At 41.0% G+C, this 13,601-nt stretch overlaps 1 protein-coding gene across 1 annotated transcript in view; it reads left to right on the top strand.

Moving 5' to 3' along the window:
- SLC16A12 (solute carrier family 16 member 12) overlaps nucleotides 1-7,318 on the top strand; it is a 72,394-nt gene extending 65,076 nt beyond the window's left edge. The window contains exons 5-7 of the mRNA XM_021699973.1: nucleotides 1,118-1,697; nucleotides 3,651-3,910; nucleotides 7,044-7,318. Coding sequence (XP_021555648.1) covers nucleotides 1,118-1,697; nucleotides 3,651-3,910; nucleotides 7,044-7,318 — 1,115 coding nt within the window. The remainder of the gene's footprint in view (nucleotides 1-1,117; nucleotides 1,698-3,650; nucleotides 3,911-7,043) is intronic.
- Nucleotides 7,319-13,601: the final 6,283 nt, after the last annotated feature.

The raw sequence follows: 13,601 nt of genomic DNA, 5'->3' as shown, positions 1-13,601 counted from the left end.
AATGTTATGGAAGTATACTTTAGAGAATTATAATGAACCCTGTGGGAAGAGAAGTAATCTATGTGCATTCCATAAATCACACCCTAAGGGGACTTCTTAGCATCAAGGTGGGATCGGGTTGGTGGCAATGGAGTGGCAATTTGCCCCATCACTCAGAGGGATGTGGAGTAGTGCTAACCTGCGGTCTGGGCACCGTGCCATAGGGGTAGCATGATCTGGCCAATAAAGAACATAATCTCGTAGTGGTTTTATAAATCTGGCTCCACTAGCAAAGAAAAGGTATCTGTCCCATATAACCCAAAGGGTCCAAATGCTAGGATGTGTCCAGTCATCGCAGTTTACCAAGAAGCGCCCTGGTCTTAGCACTGAAAATCTCTCATCTGGGAAACTTATCTGTCCAGGCAAATCAGGATCATTGGTCACCCTACAGTATGGATGGAAACAGGAGCTGACGGTGGTTCTGTTTTTCCCTTTAGATGCCATGAATCCCAGGTTTTACACCCTTGAGATTTTCTTGACTTAAAAGGAATAGAAGCTGAAAATCTTTAAGAGGCTCTCTGCTGACTTTAAGGCATATTTTCAGGTTACTTTGTGTATATGCTATGTTCATGTATAAAGTTGGCACAGAGTTTCCCAATTATGTGAAATTACCCTGGAACTTTCATGGGGCCATATATGCTATTTAAACCCAAATTCCAGAGTGGTCCAGATGATCAGAGTTGTGTTTTCATAGGCAGTGAAGAGTTGAGGTAATTCTCTGGATAATTTAAGATAAAAAGAGGTGTTGGTGGGAAGAGTAAGTTTCTTAGGTCAGCGTTATCCTGATTTTCTAGCTAATTCAAATTCAGTTTGTGTAATAGTTTTTAAGTTCTTCATTTCATTTTAAGAAGTCATATTTTTTAAGGGTTTCTTCCCAAGAAGAAAGTCATATATATGCTATATTTTCCCAACTGTGGATGACTGGTTGGGGGAGACTCATCTTCAGCTTGGGGTAGAAAATAGTTTTAAAAGGGTTTGACAGACGGCCAGATTCTCCTTCATCCGAATAACTGAGATGTTTTCTTTCACCGGCTGTTCACGGAGTACCAGCACTCATAGACTTCTCTCTATCCTCCAGGCCTTGGGTTTGCACTGTGTTACTCCCCAGCGATTGCAATGGTCGGCAAGTATTTCAGCAGACGGAAAGCCCTGGCTTATGGGATCGCCATGTCCGGAAGCGGCATTGGCACCTTCATTCTGGCTCCTGTGGTTCAGCTCCTTATTGAACAGTTTTCCTGGCGGGGAGCCTTACTCATCCTCGGGGGCTTCGTTCTGAATCTCTGTGTTTGCGGTGCCTTGATGCGGCCTATTACTCTGAAAGAGGACCAGACAACCCCAGAGCAGAACCACATCGGTAGAACTCAGAAACAAGACTTTAAGCGAGTGTCTCCCTGCTCCACTTTGACTAAAAAATGGGTGCATACCTGCCTCGGTTGCTCTTTGCAGCAGGAATACAGCTTTTTACTGATGTCGGACTTCGTCGTGTTAGCCATCTCTGTTCTCTTTATGGCTTATGGCTGCAGTCCCCTCTTTGTGTACTTGGTACCTTACGCTCTGAGTGTCGGAGTGAGTCACCAGCAAGCCGCTTTCCTTATGTCCATACTTGGGGTGATTGACATTATTGGCAATATCACGTTTGGATGGCTAACTGACAGAAGGTAAAATCCGCTGGGACCACAGCTGGGTCCCTACCAGGGGGCTCTGAGCTTTGAGTTCCCCTCATCCCCTTACCCTGTAGAAAATCTACTTCAGAGAGATGTTAACAAGTCTGCAGTACCTGAAAGCAACTCCCTTGCTGGTTCTTCTAGTCAGAGGTCGGCAAACTTTTTCTGTAAAAGGGATAGATAGTTAACATTTTTGGCTCTGTGGGTCACGTGGTCACAGTCACTCAACTCCGCCGTTGTGGCACAAACCAGCTGTAGACAACACGCAGACTAATGCGAGTGGTTGTATGCCGGTCGGACTCTACTTATGGATACTGACATTTTAATTTCTCATATAACTTTTACATATCAAAATAATCTGGTTCTTTTGATTTTTTTCCAACCACTCAAAAATAGAAAACCATTCTTAGTTCACAGGTAGGGCAAAAAACAGGTGGTGGGCTGGATTTGGCCAGAGTTTGCCAACCTCTGTTCTAGATGGTTTAGGATGGTGGGTAGGTCTAAGCTGCAGAAACCTGTGGTAACTACAGGTTCTGGTGACAGATTTAATTCCACCCCAAGTCAAGTCAGTGCTCAGGCTGGGTGTTGTGGTTTTAGTTATTTTTTAATGACGGCAGAGACTGGCTGGTGATGGAGAGAGGAGCAGAATTCAGTCCAGGCAGGAAGATCAGGGGCAGTAATAGTACATTATCTGTAGGCACATATTTGTGTTTGACAAAACAAATAGCAAATACATTCATTATAATTTTAGGCTTAGAAATTACAGTTATCAGAAATCTACCAAGTAGTTTCTTCAGCTAATGCTTATTGTTAGGATTGAAGAGAGCAAGGTACTCATCTTCTCCTAAATGGACTCTTCACACTTGAGCTATGACCTGGGAGAGCAATCATCCTGTGGCTTCTTACATATTATGTCTTTGGTAATTAATCAGGGTTCCACTGCCATTCTCCAGTGCTATGAATATTTAAAATTAATTCCAAAAATGCAATGGTTAAGGAAAAGAGCGGAGAGCCGGGATATCTTTCTTGACAATCAACTCAATAAGAAGTAGCCCAGTGTAGGTTTGATGGCGGCATCTCTAGTTGGAGATATACAAGACCTAAGTACTTGTGCTGACTCTGCCCCTTATTATCCCTGTGACCTAGGGAAAATCACTAACCCTCAGATCCTTTAGGGCCTTCATCTGCAAAACAGGCCAGTGCCATATTTTTCTATTAACCTCTTAGCATTTTGTGAGACTCAAAGGAGATGGTAGGTTGAAAACTGTCTGTAAGGCATAAACTGCTGGTGCTGATATTATGCTGAGTCTTTGAAATAATGATGGTATCAATGCCATTTGCTATCAATGATGAGTTTGGAGCTATAGAGGGAAAGTGGAATGGAAGTACCACTGGGGAGGGCTCAAAATAAGACTTAGTCCTAGTACAAGACCTTCATAATCTCTGGCAAATCATTTTAATGTCTTCATATTCTAGCTTCTCCCTTTTATACCTGGGGGTTTTGAGCATATATGATGTACCAGATACCAGTGGATGACCTATCTGAAAGCATCTAATAGACTGCTAGAAAATGTTAGTCTCCTGATACTGTACATGTTATTTTATAACTATCCTTAGGGTAACCCTACAAGATAGGCAACATTCCCATTTTATAGCTAAAGAAATTGAGATTAGAGGTAAGCAGTTAGTAGGTGATAGAGCTAGATTCAAACTTCCATCTTTCTAACTTCAGAGTGTATATTATTTTCTGCCACACCATGTTTCCTGGGAAGATGACTTCTTGTGTTTTCATATACCAGAAGAAAGATAGGCAGACAACATAGATAATGCACCATGGGAAGCCTCTATAGGTAATAGCAATGCTTATTGCTTATTGTGGCCATGGTTCTAAAGCTCTTTGATAGAACCCGCGCATACTGCACTCATTCTTGATCTTCAAATCCACAGGTGCCTGAAGAATTACCGGTATGTCTGCTACCTCTTTGCCGTGGGACTAGATGGGCTCTGCTATCTCTGCCTCCCAATGCTTCAAAGTCTTCCCCTGCTCGTGCCTTTCTCTTGTACCTTTGGCTACTTCGATGGTGCCTATGTGACTCTGATCCCCGTAGTGACTGCAGAAATAGTGGGGACCACTTCTTTGTCCTCAGCGCTCGGTGTGGTATACTTCCTTCACGCAGTACCGTACCTGGTGAGCCCACCCATCGCAGGTAGGTTTCCAGAGAGATCCCCCAATCACCGCTTCTGTTTTTCATACTGATGTGAAAACAGTGAACTCACACATAGACAATGAGGATTGGAAGTTAAGTTGGGAAGAGTGAAAGAGAAAGGGATTCAAGAGCCATCAAAAAATCATGGTCTTACTTATATCCTTGTCTTATCATTTTCTTCCAGCCAATGGGGACCTTAGCCTGCTTGGAAAGAAAAAATCCAAAATTAGGGTCCTGATTCCATTCCACGCTAATGATGGGAGCAATGGAATGGAGCAGCTGTTCAAAACTTATAAATAAGTCAGGCACACGCAGAGGGAAGTCTAGAGGGAGTACAGGATTCCACTTGGGGATAGTGGGCAGGGAGGCTGAAATGGTAAGTGAGTGTGTCATAATCAGTGTCTTGAGTGCCAGCCAAAGGAGCCAAATGGGCCCTATATTCTTCAGAGACTATGGATAGTATTATAATTTTTGTGCAAAGGGGTAATATGGCAAAGAGTATATCTTAGAAAATGGGACCTAGCAATTGATCTGGTACTTTAGGGGAGAAGCAGTTAGGATTCCATTCTAATAGTTCAGGAGCAAACTGATAAAAGTCCTGAACTAGGGCCGCTGCAGCAAAATGGAAATGAACTCTGGGGGCAAAGAGGAGGTTTTGGAAAAAAAAATCAAGTGAATTTAGCATGTGGGGGTGAAGGAGGGGAAAACGCAAAGATAACCTAGAAAATAATGGCATGGTTGGAAGAAATATGGAAGTTGGAAAAAGTGCCTTTGCCAGAAAAAATAATGAATTAAAAGTTTAGAAATGTTCAGATATCTGAAATACCCGATAAAATGTCCAACAGAGCTGTTTAAGGATGAAATCTGAGCTTTAGAGGGAGGCCAGATTTGGATTTAAAGATTTGGGGATCATCAGATAAAGCATCTAGAATGTTTTGTAAACTGTCAAATGCTATAGAAATTGAAAGCGTGATTAAACAAGTAATTTGACAACCCTTTATTGTTTGTGTGCATCAACATTGCTTTTGGTGCTGCTATAGCAGCAGACAGGTCAGAGTCCCTCCCTCCTTCTTAGAGTATGTGGTCTAGACCAGTGTCTCTCAAAATGGAGGTCCTGGGACCCCCTGCGTCAAAACCCCCTGGGGCCCTTGTTACAAAATGCAGATTCCTTGATTTTTTCCTTGTGATCTGAATCTTTCCAGGAATGTACATTCTGAACCAGCCTTCTTGTGGTGCTCATGCACACTAAAGATTGAGAATAATTGGTTCTTTTTTTTGTTTAAGATTTTCTTTATTTATTTGAGAGAGAGTGCGCGAGCCCAAGAGCAGGGTGAAGGGCAGAGGGAGAAGCAGACTCCCCACTGAGCAGGGAACCCGATGCAGGGCTTGATCCCAGGACTCCTGGATCATGACCTGAGCCAAAGGCAGCCCCTTAACCGACTGAGCCACCCAGGCCCTGCCTAAACTAAACCAAGAGAGTGAAGGTCCCTGAAGATAGGCAAAAAAGAAATGAGCCAAACATTTGCTTAGAAGAAAGGAAGGGAATTTTTGAAGAAGGCAGGATTTCTTCTTTAGCTGATGTTGTAAATAAACAGTTTAGAATTATTTCCAAACCCTAGTGATTGCTAAAGCAGCAAACTAGGGGAAACTGTGGTTCCTTCATGGTTGTGGATAAAAAAATCCTGGTCAGTTTAAATTCGGTAATATAGGACTACATGTTTAGTGCTTCATTTTGGAAAACTGCCCCCAAAACGTCCCCACATCCTTCCTCAATAGCCAATTTTTGTGTTTACCAACCTTTAGGAGCAGTATAATTCTCTAATTCTGTAAAAAAGTCATAGTGCATCAATGAAATTGGGATTCCTGGATCTTTTTTCAATCCATGGCTTTACTTTGGCAAATCAGAGATTATACCTGTTGCCAGGCATTGGAGGATTAGGGTGTGAGGTTCTTACCATAATACTTCTCTTATTTAATTACCTTTAAAATGACAACTCTCTATTCAGTCTCTTCCGTTTGGTGCTACAGAAATGCATAAGTAAGTCACACAATAGCTAAAATATTTCAGAGTAGTTTGGATTGCAGGAAACTGTGGGGCTTATAACAATTTCTCCATACCATTTTTCACTAATGAATTGAAGTGGGTGAAAGGAAAAATCATATACTTTTCCAGTGGATTTAAGTTTAGAGGAATTTTTTTAAAGGATTTATTTTATTTATTTGAGAGAGAGAGAGAGAAAGCTGGGGGAGGGATAAGGGGACAGAATCTTCAAGTACACTCCTCACTGAGTGCAGAGCCTGATGTGGGGCTTGATCTCACGACCCTGAGATTGTGACCTAAGCCGAAACCAAGAGTCGGATGCTCAACCAACTGAGCCACGCAGGCACCCCAATTTAGAGGAGTTTTTAAAAAACTTTTTAATCCCAAAGTAATTGCCTGCCAAGGTCTAATTTGACCCCATTGATTTTCTGATCATCATGGCCTATGTTTTGCATATCATATGCCCTGGTTCTCCTCAAAATTTAGAGCTGGAATAGTTATTGAGATTAATTTGTCGCAAGAAGAAATAAAGGGGGAAAAGGCCATGACTGCAAAGTGATACCTGGTGAAGTTTACATTGGCAACTTCTACAATGGCCCAAAGTTCTGATTTTCAAACTGCAGTGGGTGCAACGACTGGTTCCAACTGAAAATTTGAATTCTGCTTTATCCAGAAGCATGTTATGTTACTCCAGATAGACAGTACATGGGTACTGGGAATACTAACATTCAGGACAATTATACTCTCTTGACAGCAGACATAAATGATCCCAACATCAGTACTTTGAAAGACACTATTTTATCTTTTCTACCACGTTTGCTGGTATTGATAATAATATTTGTTGTGTGATTACTAAGAATGGGACACTCTTCCAAGTACTTTACAGAACAACAATCCATTTTAGTTTTCCTAGGAAACAGAATGCGTTTTTCAGTTGCTGCACAATATTTTTAGATCTGCTTTTTGTGTCAAAATTACAACGGTGGCTCTAGCAATCTATTGTTTATCAGCCTTAGAAATTATTAGATTTGGGAGTAGGTACGTAATTGGATTTTCCACTCAACAGTGTAATTTTGCTGTTGCTTGTTACAGGACGGCTTGTCGACATGACCGGGAGCTACACTGCGGCATTTCTTCTCTGTGGATTTTCAATGATACTGAGTTCTGTGTTGCTTGGCTTCGCTAGACTTGTAAAGAAGATGAGAAAAACCCAGCTGCGGTTCCTTGCCGAAGAATCTGACCCTAAGCTGCAGCTATGGACCAACGGATCGGTGGCTTACTCTGTAGCAAGAGAGTTAGATCACAAAGATGAGCAATCCGTGGTTCTAACAGCACCTCGTTACAGCCCCACACGACAAATGGCTTGAGCCTGGGAACCTTCAGGGCTGAGAGAGGGGGGACCACTGTGTTGTACGTGTCTCGGAAGCGTTTAATTTTGACAGAAGCATTGCTTTCCAAAGAAATTATTTTTATTGTTTTATTAACATGTTTATAGGGGAAAGAGCAACAAAGCAAGCTGGACCAGCTCAGAGTTTCCTCATTTGGGATTTGTACTCACAATTGAACTATCTTTCAGGCAATGAGCATCATCTCTATGGAGAATGTTAGGACTCTGCTGCTATAATTAGCTGTAATTAGGGGTAATTACAAAGCATGACCAAAGCAGATGACGTTGGGAAGCTTTGTTGCAAACTCTCTGCCCCTCCATCTCACTCCCTCAGTTAGAATGTAAACAGAAACAGTGACATGTAGATTTGCTTACTTTATGCTTTTTTGGAGAAAGGGGTCTGTATTAATCACTGCCTTTTGAGAAATCTAAAGCATTCTTCCACAACTCCATGTAAAACCCTAATGAGAAACTCCACTATGAGACAGGTTTGGCATCTTCACCTTCCACCTCCACGGAAAGCTTTCTTCCTAAGGCTGAGCCCCTCACCTCTGATCAGGCACTCACCTCTGTTACTATCACATATAATACTGAATTTAACCGAATACACCAAGTCACAAGTGTGATTTCTAAATCTTACCTGAAATGTTAACACCAACACTTCCTTCTCCCTCTCTTTTTTTTTTTTTCATTAGAAACAAAGCTTTTATTTGAATTGTACACACATTCCTGCTAGGAACTGAAAAATGTTGGCAGTATTCCAACTGGGCAGGAATTGAATTCTTGAATCAGCAGGTCTCTGATGGGAGTTTTCTTTTCAGATCAGACATTTTGGTTCATCATTACCCAAAACAGAACTTGGGAGGTTAGCCTGAAAAATATTCTAAAGGTGAGATTCCTTTCTCCCTGTGTTAATTCTTGTTCCAATGTCCACTGCTCTTGACCTCTTTATGGATAATCATTAGAAACTTGATGGGCCTCTTCAGCTGAGTGAGAAGGCTTCAGGGGTTCAGCTCAGCATCAGAGCACTCTCATTAATTAGAGCTTTGGTCAGGGGAGAGAGAAGAGAAGGTTAAGAAGGCTACTGGTGTGATACTTTACAGTTCATAGAACTCTTTCACATACCTACACCCATTGGATTAGAATAGTTTACTCATTCTCAAGTACTCTGTTTTCCTATAGTTTGGAATAATTTCTGACTTTCCAGAGGGAGAACACGGGAGAGAAGAGAAAGGCCAGATCCCCCAGCTTGTCTCCAACCACTTTAAATCCGCAGAATGATAGTGCTACATCCCCAAATCATGTCATACCTGTAAATTAGGAGCAATTACACAATTGAAAGGGGATTTTAACTATTGAAAAATTTTAAATCTGAACCTTAAAGAAATATTTTGACCCTGAAAGCCATTTAACCCACTGTCCCTCGAGAGGCCTCACAAACAACAGCCCTGAAGAAGATCCTGGGTTGACTAAGCATGTGTAGCAAGAGTCTTTGCCTATAACTGGATTATTTCATAAAGTTACATATTAATACATTGCTTTCAGAATGAAATACTGACTTGATTTAATGGAAGAAAGCTGTAGTATTTCATAGTTGTTTTCCAAAGATAAATTTGAATGTTGCCTGTTATCTTTTTACTTAAAGACTTTAGTTTAAACCCATTTACTTTGTCACTTGCAATTTTAAGACAATATTTGGGAAAATATCTGTAAAAAGTCAAAGTTAAAATGAACTTATGTGTGTTTGGAACAGCACTTTACACTGAATGCCACTTCTTGAATCTTCAAGCCTAAAGACTTTTTGAAATATAGTTATAAATATTCTTATACATATTTTTTCCTAGTGATCACAGTAAAATTTTGTTTATCCAGTTCTGCAATATAATTTCTCTAAAGTATTATAAGTATTCATGAAAAATGGGTATAGAAGCCAGAGCTTTTAAAAATTTATATAAAATATTTTGGATATTTTTACTTTATACATGCATAAATTTATATTTTACTTTCCCTTTTGGAGCAGCATTTTTAGAAAACCAGCAAGGAAAATGTAGATCTTAGAGTCTACCATTGTCAACTTCACAAAATTTTACTGTTAAGGTTCCAAGTGCCTATACTGTTTATTTCAAAAGGGAGGAATTTGTAAGAATGATGCATTTTGTGGAATCAAGAACAAAATTGTGGTGTGATGATTCTACACCTTAAATATTACTTTGTATCACTGCAAGTTCTACTTTGAAATTGACTGACTAGAAAAGCAAAGAAACTAATTTCTATAGATACATTATACCATTGGGCCTTTTTTTCAGATTGTGATTTTACTAATAGATCAGATATTTATGCTAATATTTTCTTATTTCAAAAGCCTTATAATAAAGTGAGTTTATATTTGTGTTTGGAAAAACATTTTTCCCTGTACAGGGGGTTTGGATTGAATGGTGAGTGGGCTTGTCTGAATTATGCTAAAATGTAGCTAGCATACAAAGATGTGGTAAACAGGGGTGCCTGGGTGGCTCAGATGGTTAAGCATCTGCCTTCGGCTCAGGTCATGATCTCCAGGTCCTGGGATCGAGCCCCGCATCGGGCTCCCTGCTCCACGGAGAGTCTGCTTCTCCCTCTCCCTCTGCTTCTCCCCCTGCTTGTCTCTCTCTCTCTCTGTCAAATGAATAAATAAAATCTTAAAAACAAAAAAACAAAAAAACAAAGATGTGGTAAACAATCAATTTACAAAAGCCAAACCCATTCATTGAATACTTCCAATGTATCAGCTACTGTGCTAAGCACTTCCTATGCATTGTCTTATTTAATTCCCATAATAACCTATATTATCACCATTTGATAGATGTGGAAACTGGGGCACCAGGTGGCCACTGCCTTCCTCTGGCTCCAGTGAAATCCTGTAAAGCTAGGAAGGTGTCTGATGCTGGAACCTGCCTCCTTCCCTTTGTGCCTGCTTGGGTTTTTTTCTTATGTGGGTTCAAAAAGCCATTTGGAAACAGGCCCTCCTTTGGGAAGATAAAATCCTTTGGATTATGATTCACTCTCCCAATTCGTGTAGATGGAAAGATTCTAGAATGGAGATTTCCAGGAATTTTCCCAAGAGTCTGGTCCTATCAAGGCCACTACTTCCAGGCTAAGTGATTTAATTTGCTGTTTATTGATCCAGGCCTCTCTTTGGGAGCATTTATGTATGTGTTAGCAGAGAGAAGGTTGGGAAGCATACTTTGTCCCAAAAGAGAGTTCTATCTTCTGCATTACCAGAATCATGTTTTCTCAGTCAGGAGTTGAATTCTTTCTTAAGTGCCTGCACCATTGCCCAGTCATGACGAAGATGGTAATGTCTATCTGGTACTCACCTTCCTGGTCTCAATGGGTCTAATTCTGAAATTGTTTATTGAACTGAAGTAGTGTGAACTCAAGGTAGATATCTGTGTTTCTCTTCTCATACTTCAAAGTTCGAGTCTTTATTTTTTTCTAACTCCACCAAACAATAGATGTTTAAAGATTTTTTAAAGGATTTTACGTATTTATTTAAGAGAGAGAGAGCAAGCACGAGTGGGGAGGGGGGCAAAGGGAGAAGGAGAAGCAGACTCTCCGCTGAGCATGGAGGCCAATGCGGGGCTGGATCCCAGGACCCCGGGATCACGACCTGAGCTGAAGGCAGACGCTTAACCAACTGAGTCCCCAGGTGCCCCAAACAATAGATTTTTATATCTGTTGCCAGAGCAGCTTCCAGTGAGACATGACTGGGGTTTTGTCCCATAACAGAGAAATATTTGGTAGAGGGATCTGGAAATACCAAATCACAATAAAAAGACTGACATTTAAAATAAAACATTTTATTATGGAAATTTTCAAACATGTACAAAAATAGAACAGTAAAATGAACTTGACATAATCATCCCATAGCATCTACAATTATCTGCCCTTTACCCTCCCCCATGGTGAAGCTGTTTGAAATATATGAACATGCTGACAGGACAGGTCTTCCTTCAGCTGTCAAGGAATAACTGAACCTGGCAAGAATAATTTATTCATGCAAGCAGAGGGTATGGGTGGTTGGTATCACCTGTTAATGAACCACATCATTACGAAGCTGATTGGGTCCCCTTTCTTTCTGCGGACTTTGGGTGTCTGAATTACAGGTTAAAACTCTTCTTCCTTCTCTCCCCAGCCCTGATGTGATCTATCTTCCTGTAGCTTAAGGAGGTGTCAAATAACTGAAAAGTGCTTTTGAATTTTGGAAAAGAGTGATGATTATTACATTCATTATTATTCTTAATTATTTAAGCATCAGAGGCCTCTTTGAGGAGTCTAGACGTAGGGCTGATCTAAAATTAAATAAAAAGCATTTTATTTTTAAGGAGTTAATGTGTGATCAACTTAAGATTTGAATTGACATTTAAAAGCATTAAAGTTAACATTTTAAAATACGATCCTTTCAGTTTTCCCATAAAATTGTTTCTTTTGTGATGGTAAGTTAGGTTTTTGCCACTGACACAATGATGGAAGAATTAGAGGCCCCAGTCCTAGCAATGGTGAAGACATAGTCACATTCCCAGAGAGCTTGTTTCTACAACTGGGTCCTGAGCAGAGTCTGGGTGTGCTTCAGGGTGGGGAAGAAGATATGAATGAAGGGAAGGGATATGTGGTTACCTGAGATTCCAGCAGACTCTGAAAGCCTCTGGGTCTAAATTTGCCAATCCCTGCTCAAGCAGAGGGAAAAATTTGGACATCTGACTCTAGTTTCAAAGTTCAACAGGGGAGAGGAGAGCCTATTTTAGAATCACAAGTTACAGGTCTGGTATGAGCATTCAGTGCTGGAATATGGTCTACAAGGTCCAGCAGGGTGTAGCCCCTGCCTAACTTCCAAACCTCACGTTGGGCTGCACCCCTGCAGCTCGCTATACTGCAGTGCCCTTCTCTATAGGTTCCCCAGGTCATTTTGCGTATGCTGATCCTTCAGTGTGCTCATTTCTCAACTTTTGGGGCACAGTTTAAATGTCACTTTCTAGGGGCGCCTGGGTCGCTCAGTCGTTAAGCGTCTGCCTTCGGCTCAGGTCATGGTCCTCCCAGGGTCCTGGGATCGAGCCCTGCATCAGGCTCCCTGCTCCGCTGGAAGCCTGCTTCTCCCTCTCCCACTCCCCCTTCTTGTGTTCCCTCTCTCGCTGTGTCTCTCCCTGTCAAATAAATAAAATCTTTAAAAATAAATAAATAAATGTCACTTTCTAGAAAGCCCATCTTTAACCACTGCCCCATCTAAATTATATATCCCCACTATCACCTAATGGGTAAATTGAAACCATCACCATGAGAACAATACCATGAAGTTGTCAAACGCTGACCTGAAGCTAAGGGCACTGCATACTATGGAGGTTAGGAGAGGAGAGGAAGAATTCTTTAAGTGCTAGAGAAATTTGAGGCCATGTCAAGGAAATGTTCTGATGAGGGGATCTATAAGGGTGTCTGGGACTTTGGATATTGCTGAGATTTGGGGTTGCATTTGGTGTCTCTAAATTATATATAATTAAAATACACATATTTTAATTATAATTAATATTCATTTGTGTGTTTACTTTAAGATGTCATCTCCTCCACAAAACCACAAGCTTTCTGAGGCTAGGGATCATACTGACTATTCACCAGTCAGTCCAGTGCCTAAAATATAGTAGGCACTCTATAAATACTTGGTGAGTAAATGAATGAAAAAAAGAATGAATAAAAAAACCGCTAATGAGAATTGTAACACAGCGGGACTGGGGCTGATTGAAGGGTTGGGTTTGCTTGAAGTTGCTCTTGCACCCAGAATGGATGCAATGTGTTAGATATTTACAATTTGTGGGTCTAAATAAGACACCTGGTGAGAAGTGTCCCATGAATAGTAGGAGCTCCAGAGCACTGAGTATCATGGGACAGGTTTGGAAAAGCAAATAAAGGTAGCAAAAAGAAGAGTTGGTAGAAATATAGGAAATAACGAAAACTTTTGATTGAGGCCTGAAAGTAAAAATGATATGACTTGTGTTCAACCCAAACAGGCTTAATTAGAAAGCTCTGTTTTGTTCAAATTGAGTAGAAGGCCTAGGGGTGGGGGCTTCCACAGGAGCCCTGGGACATTAGGAAAAGGTGGAGCACCTGTGCCTCACGCATGATGAGCTGGGAGTTCAGGGACAGGTACCGCACAAGCTGCTTTTCCTTTACAGGAAAACTACACCACTATTTGGTCAGGAGCAGAAATCCCTGCCTGGAGTCTTTTGCCCAGTGCTACG

This window comes from Neomonachus schauinslandi, chromosome 6, assembly GCF_002201575.2.
Source record: "Neomonachus schauinslandi chromosome 6, ASM220157v2, whole genome shotgun sequence".
Classification (NCBI taxonomy): Eukaryota; Metazoa; Chordata; class Mammalia; order Carnivora; family Phocidae; genus Neomonachus; species Neomonachus schauinslandi.
This window is presented reverse-complemented; position numbering and strand designations above follow the sequence as displayed.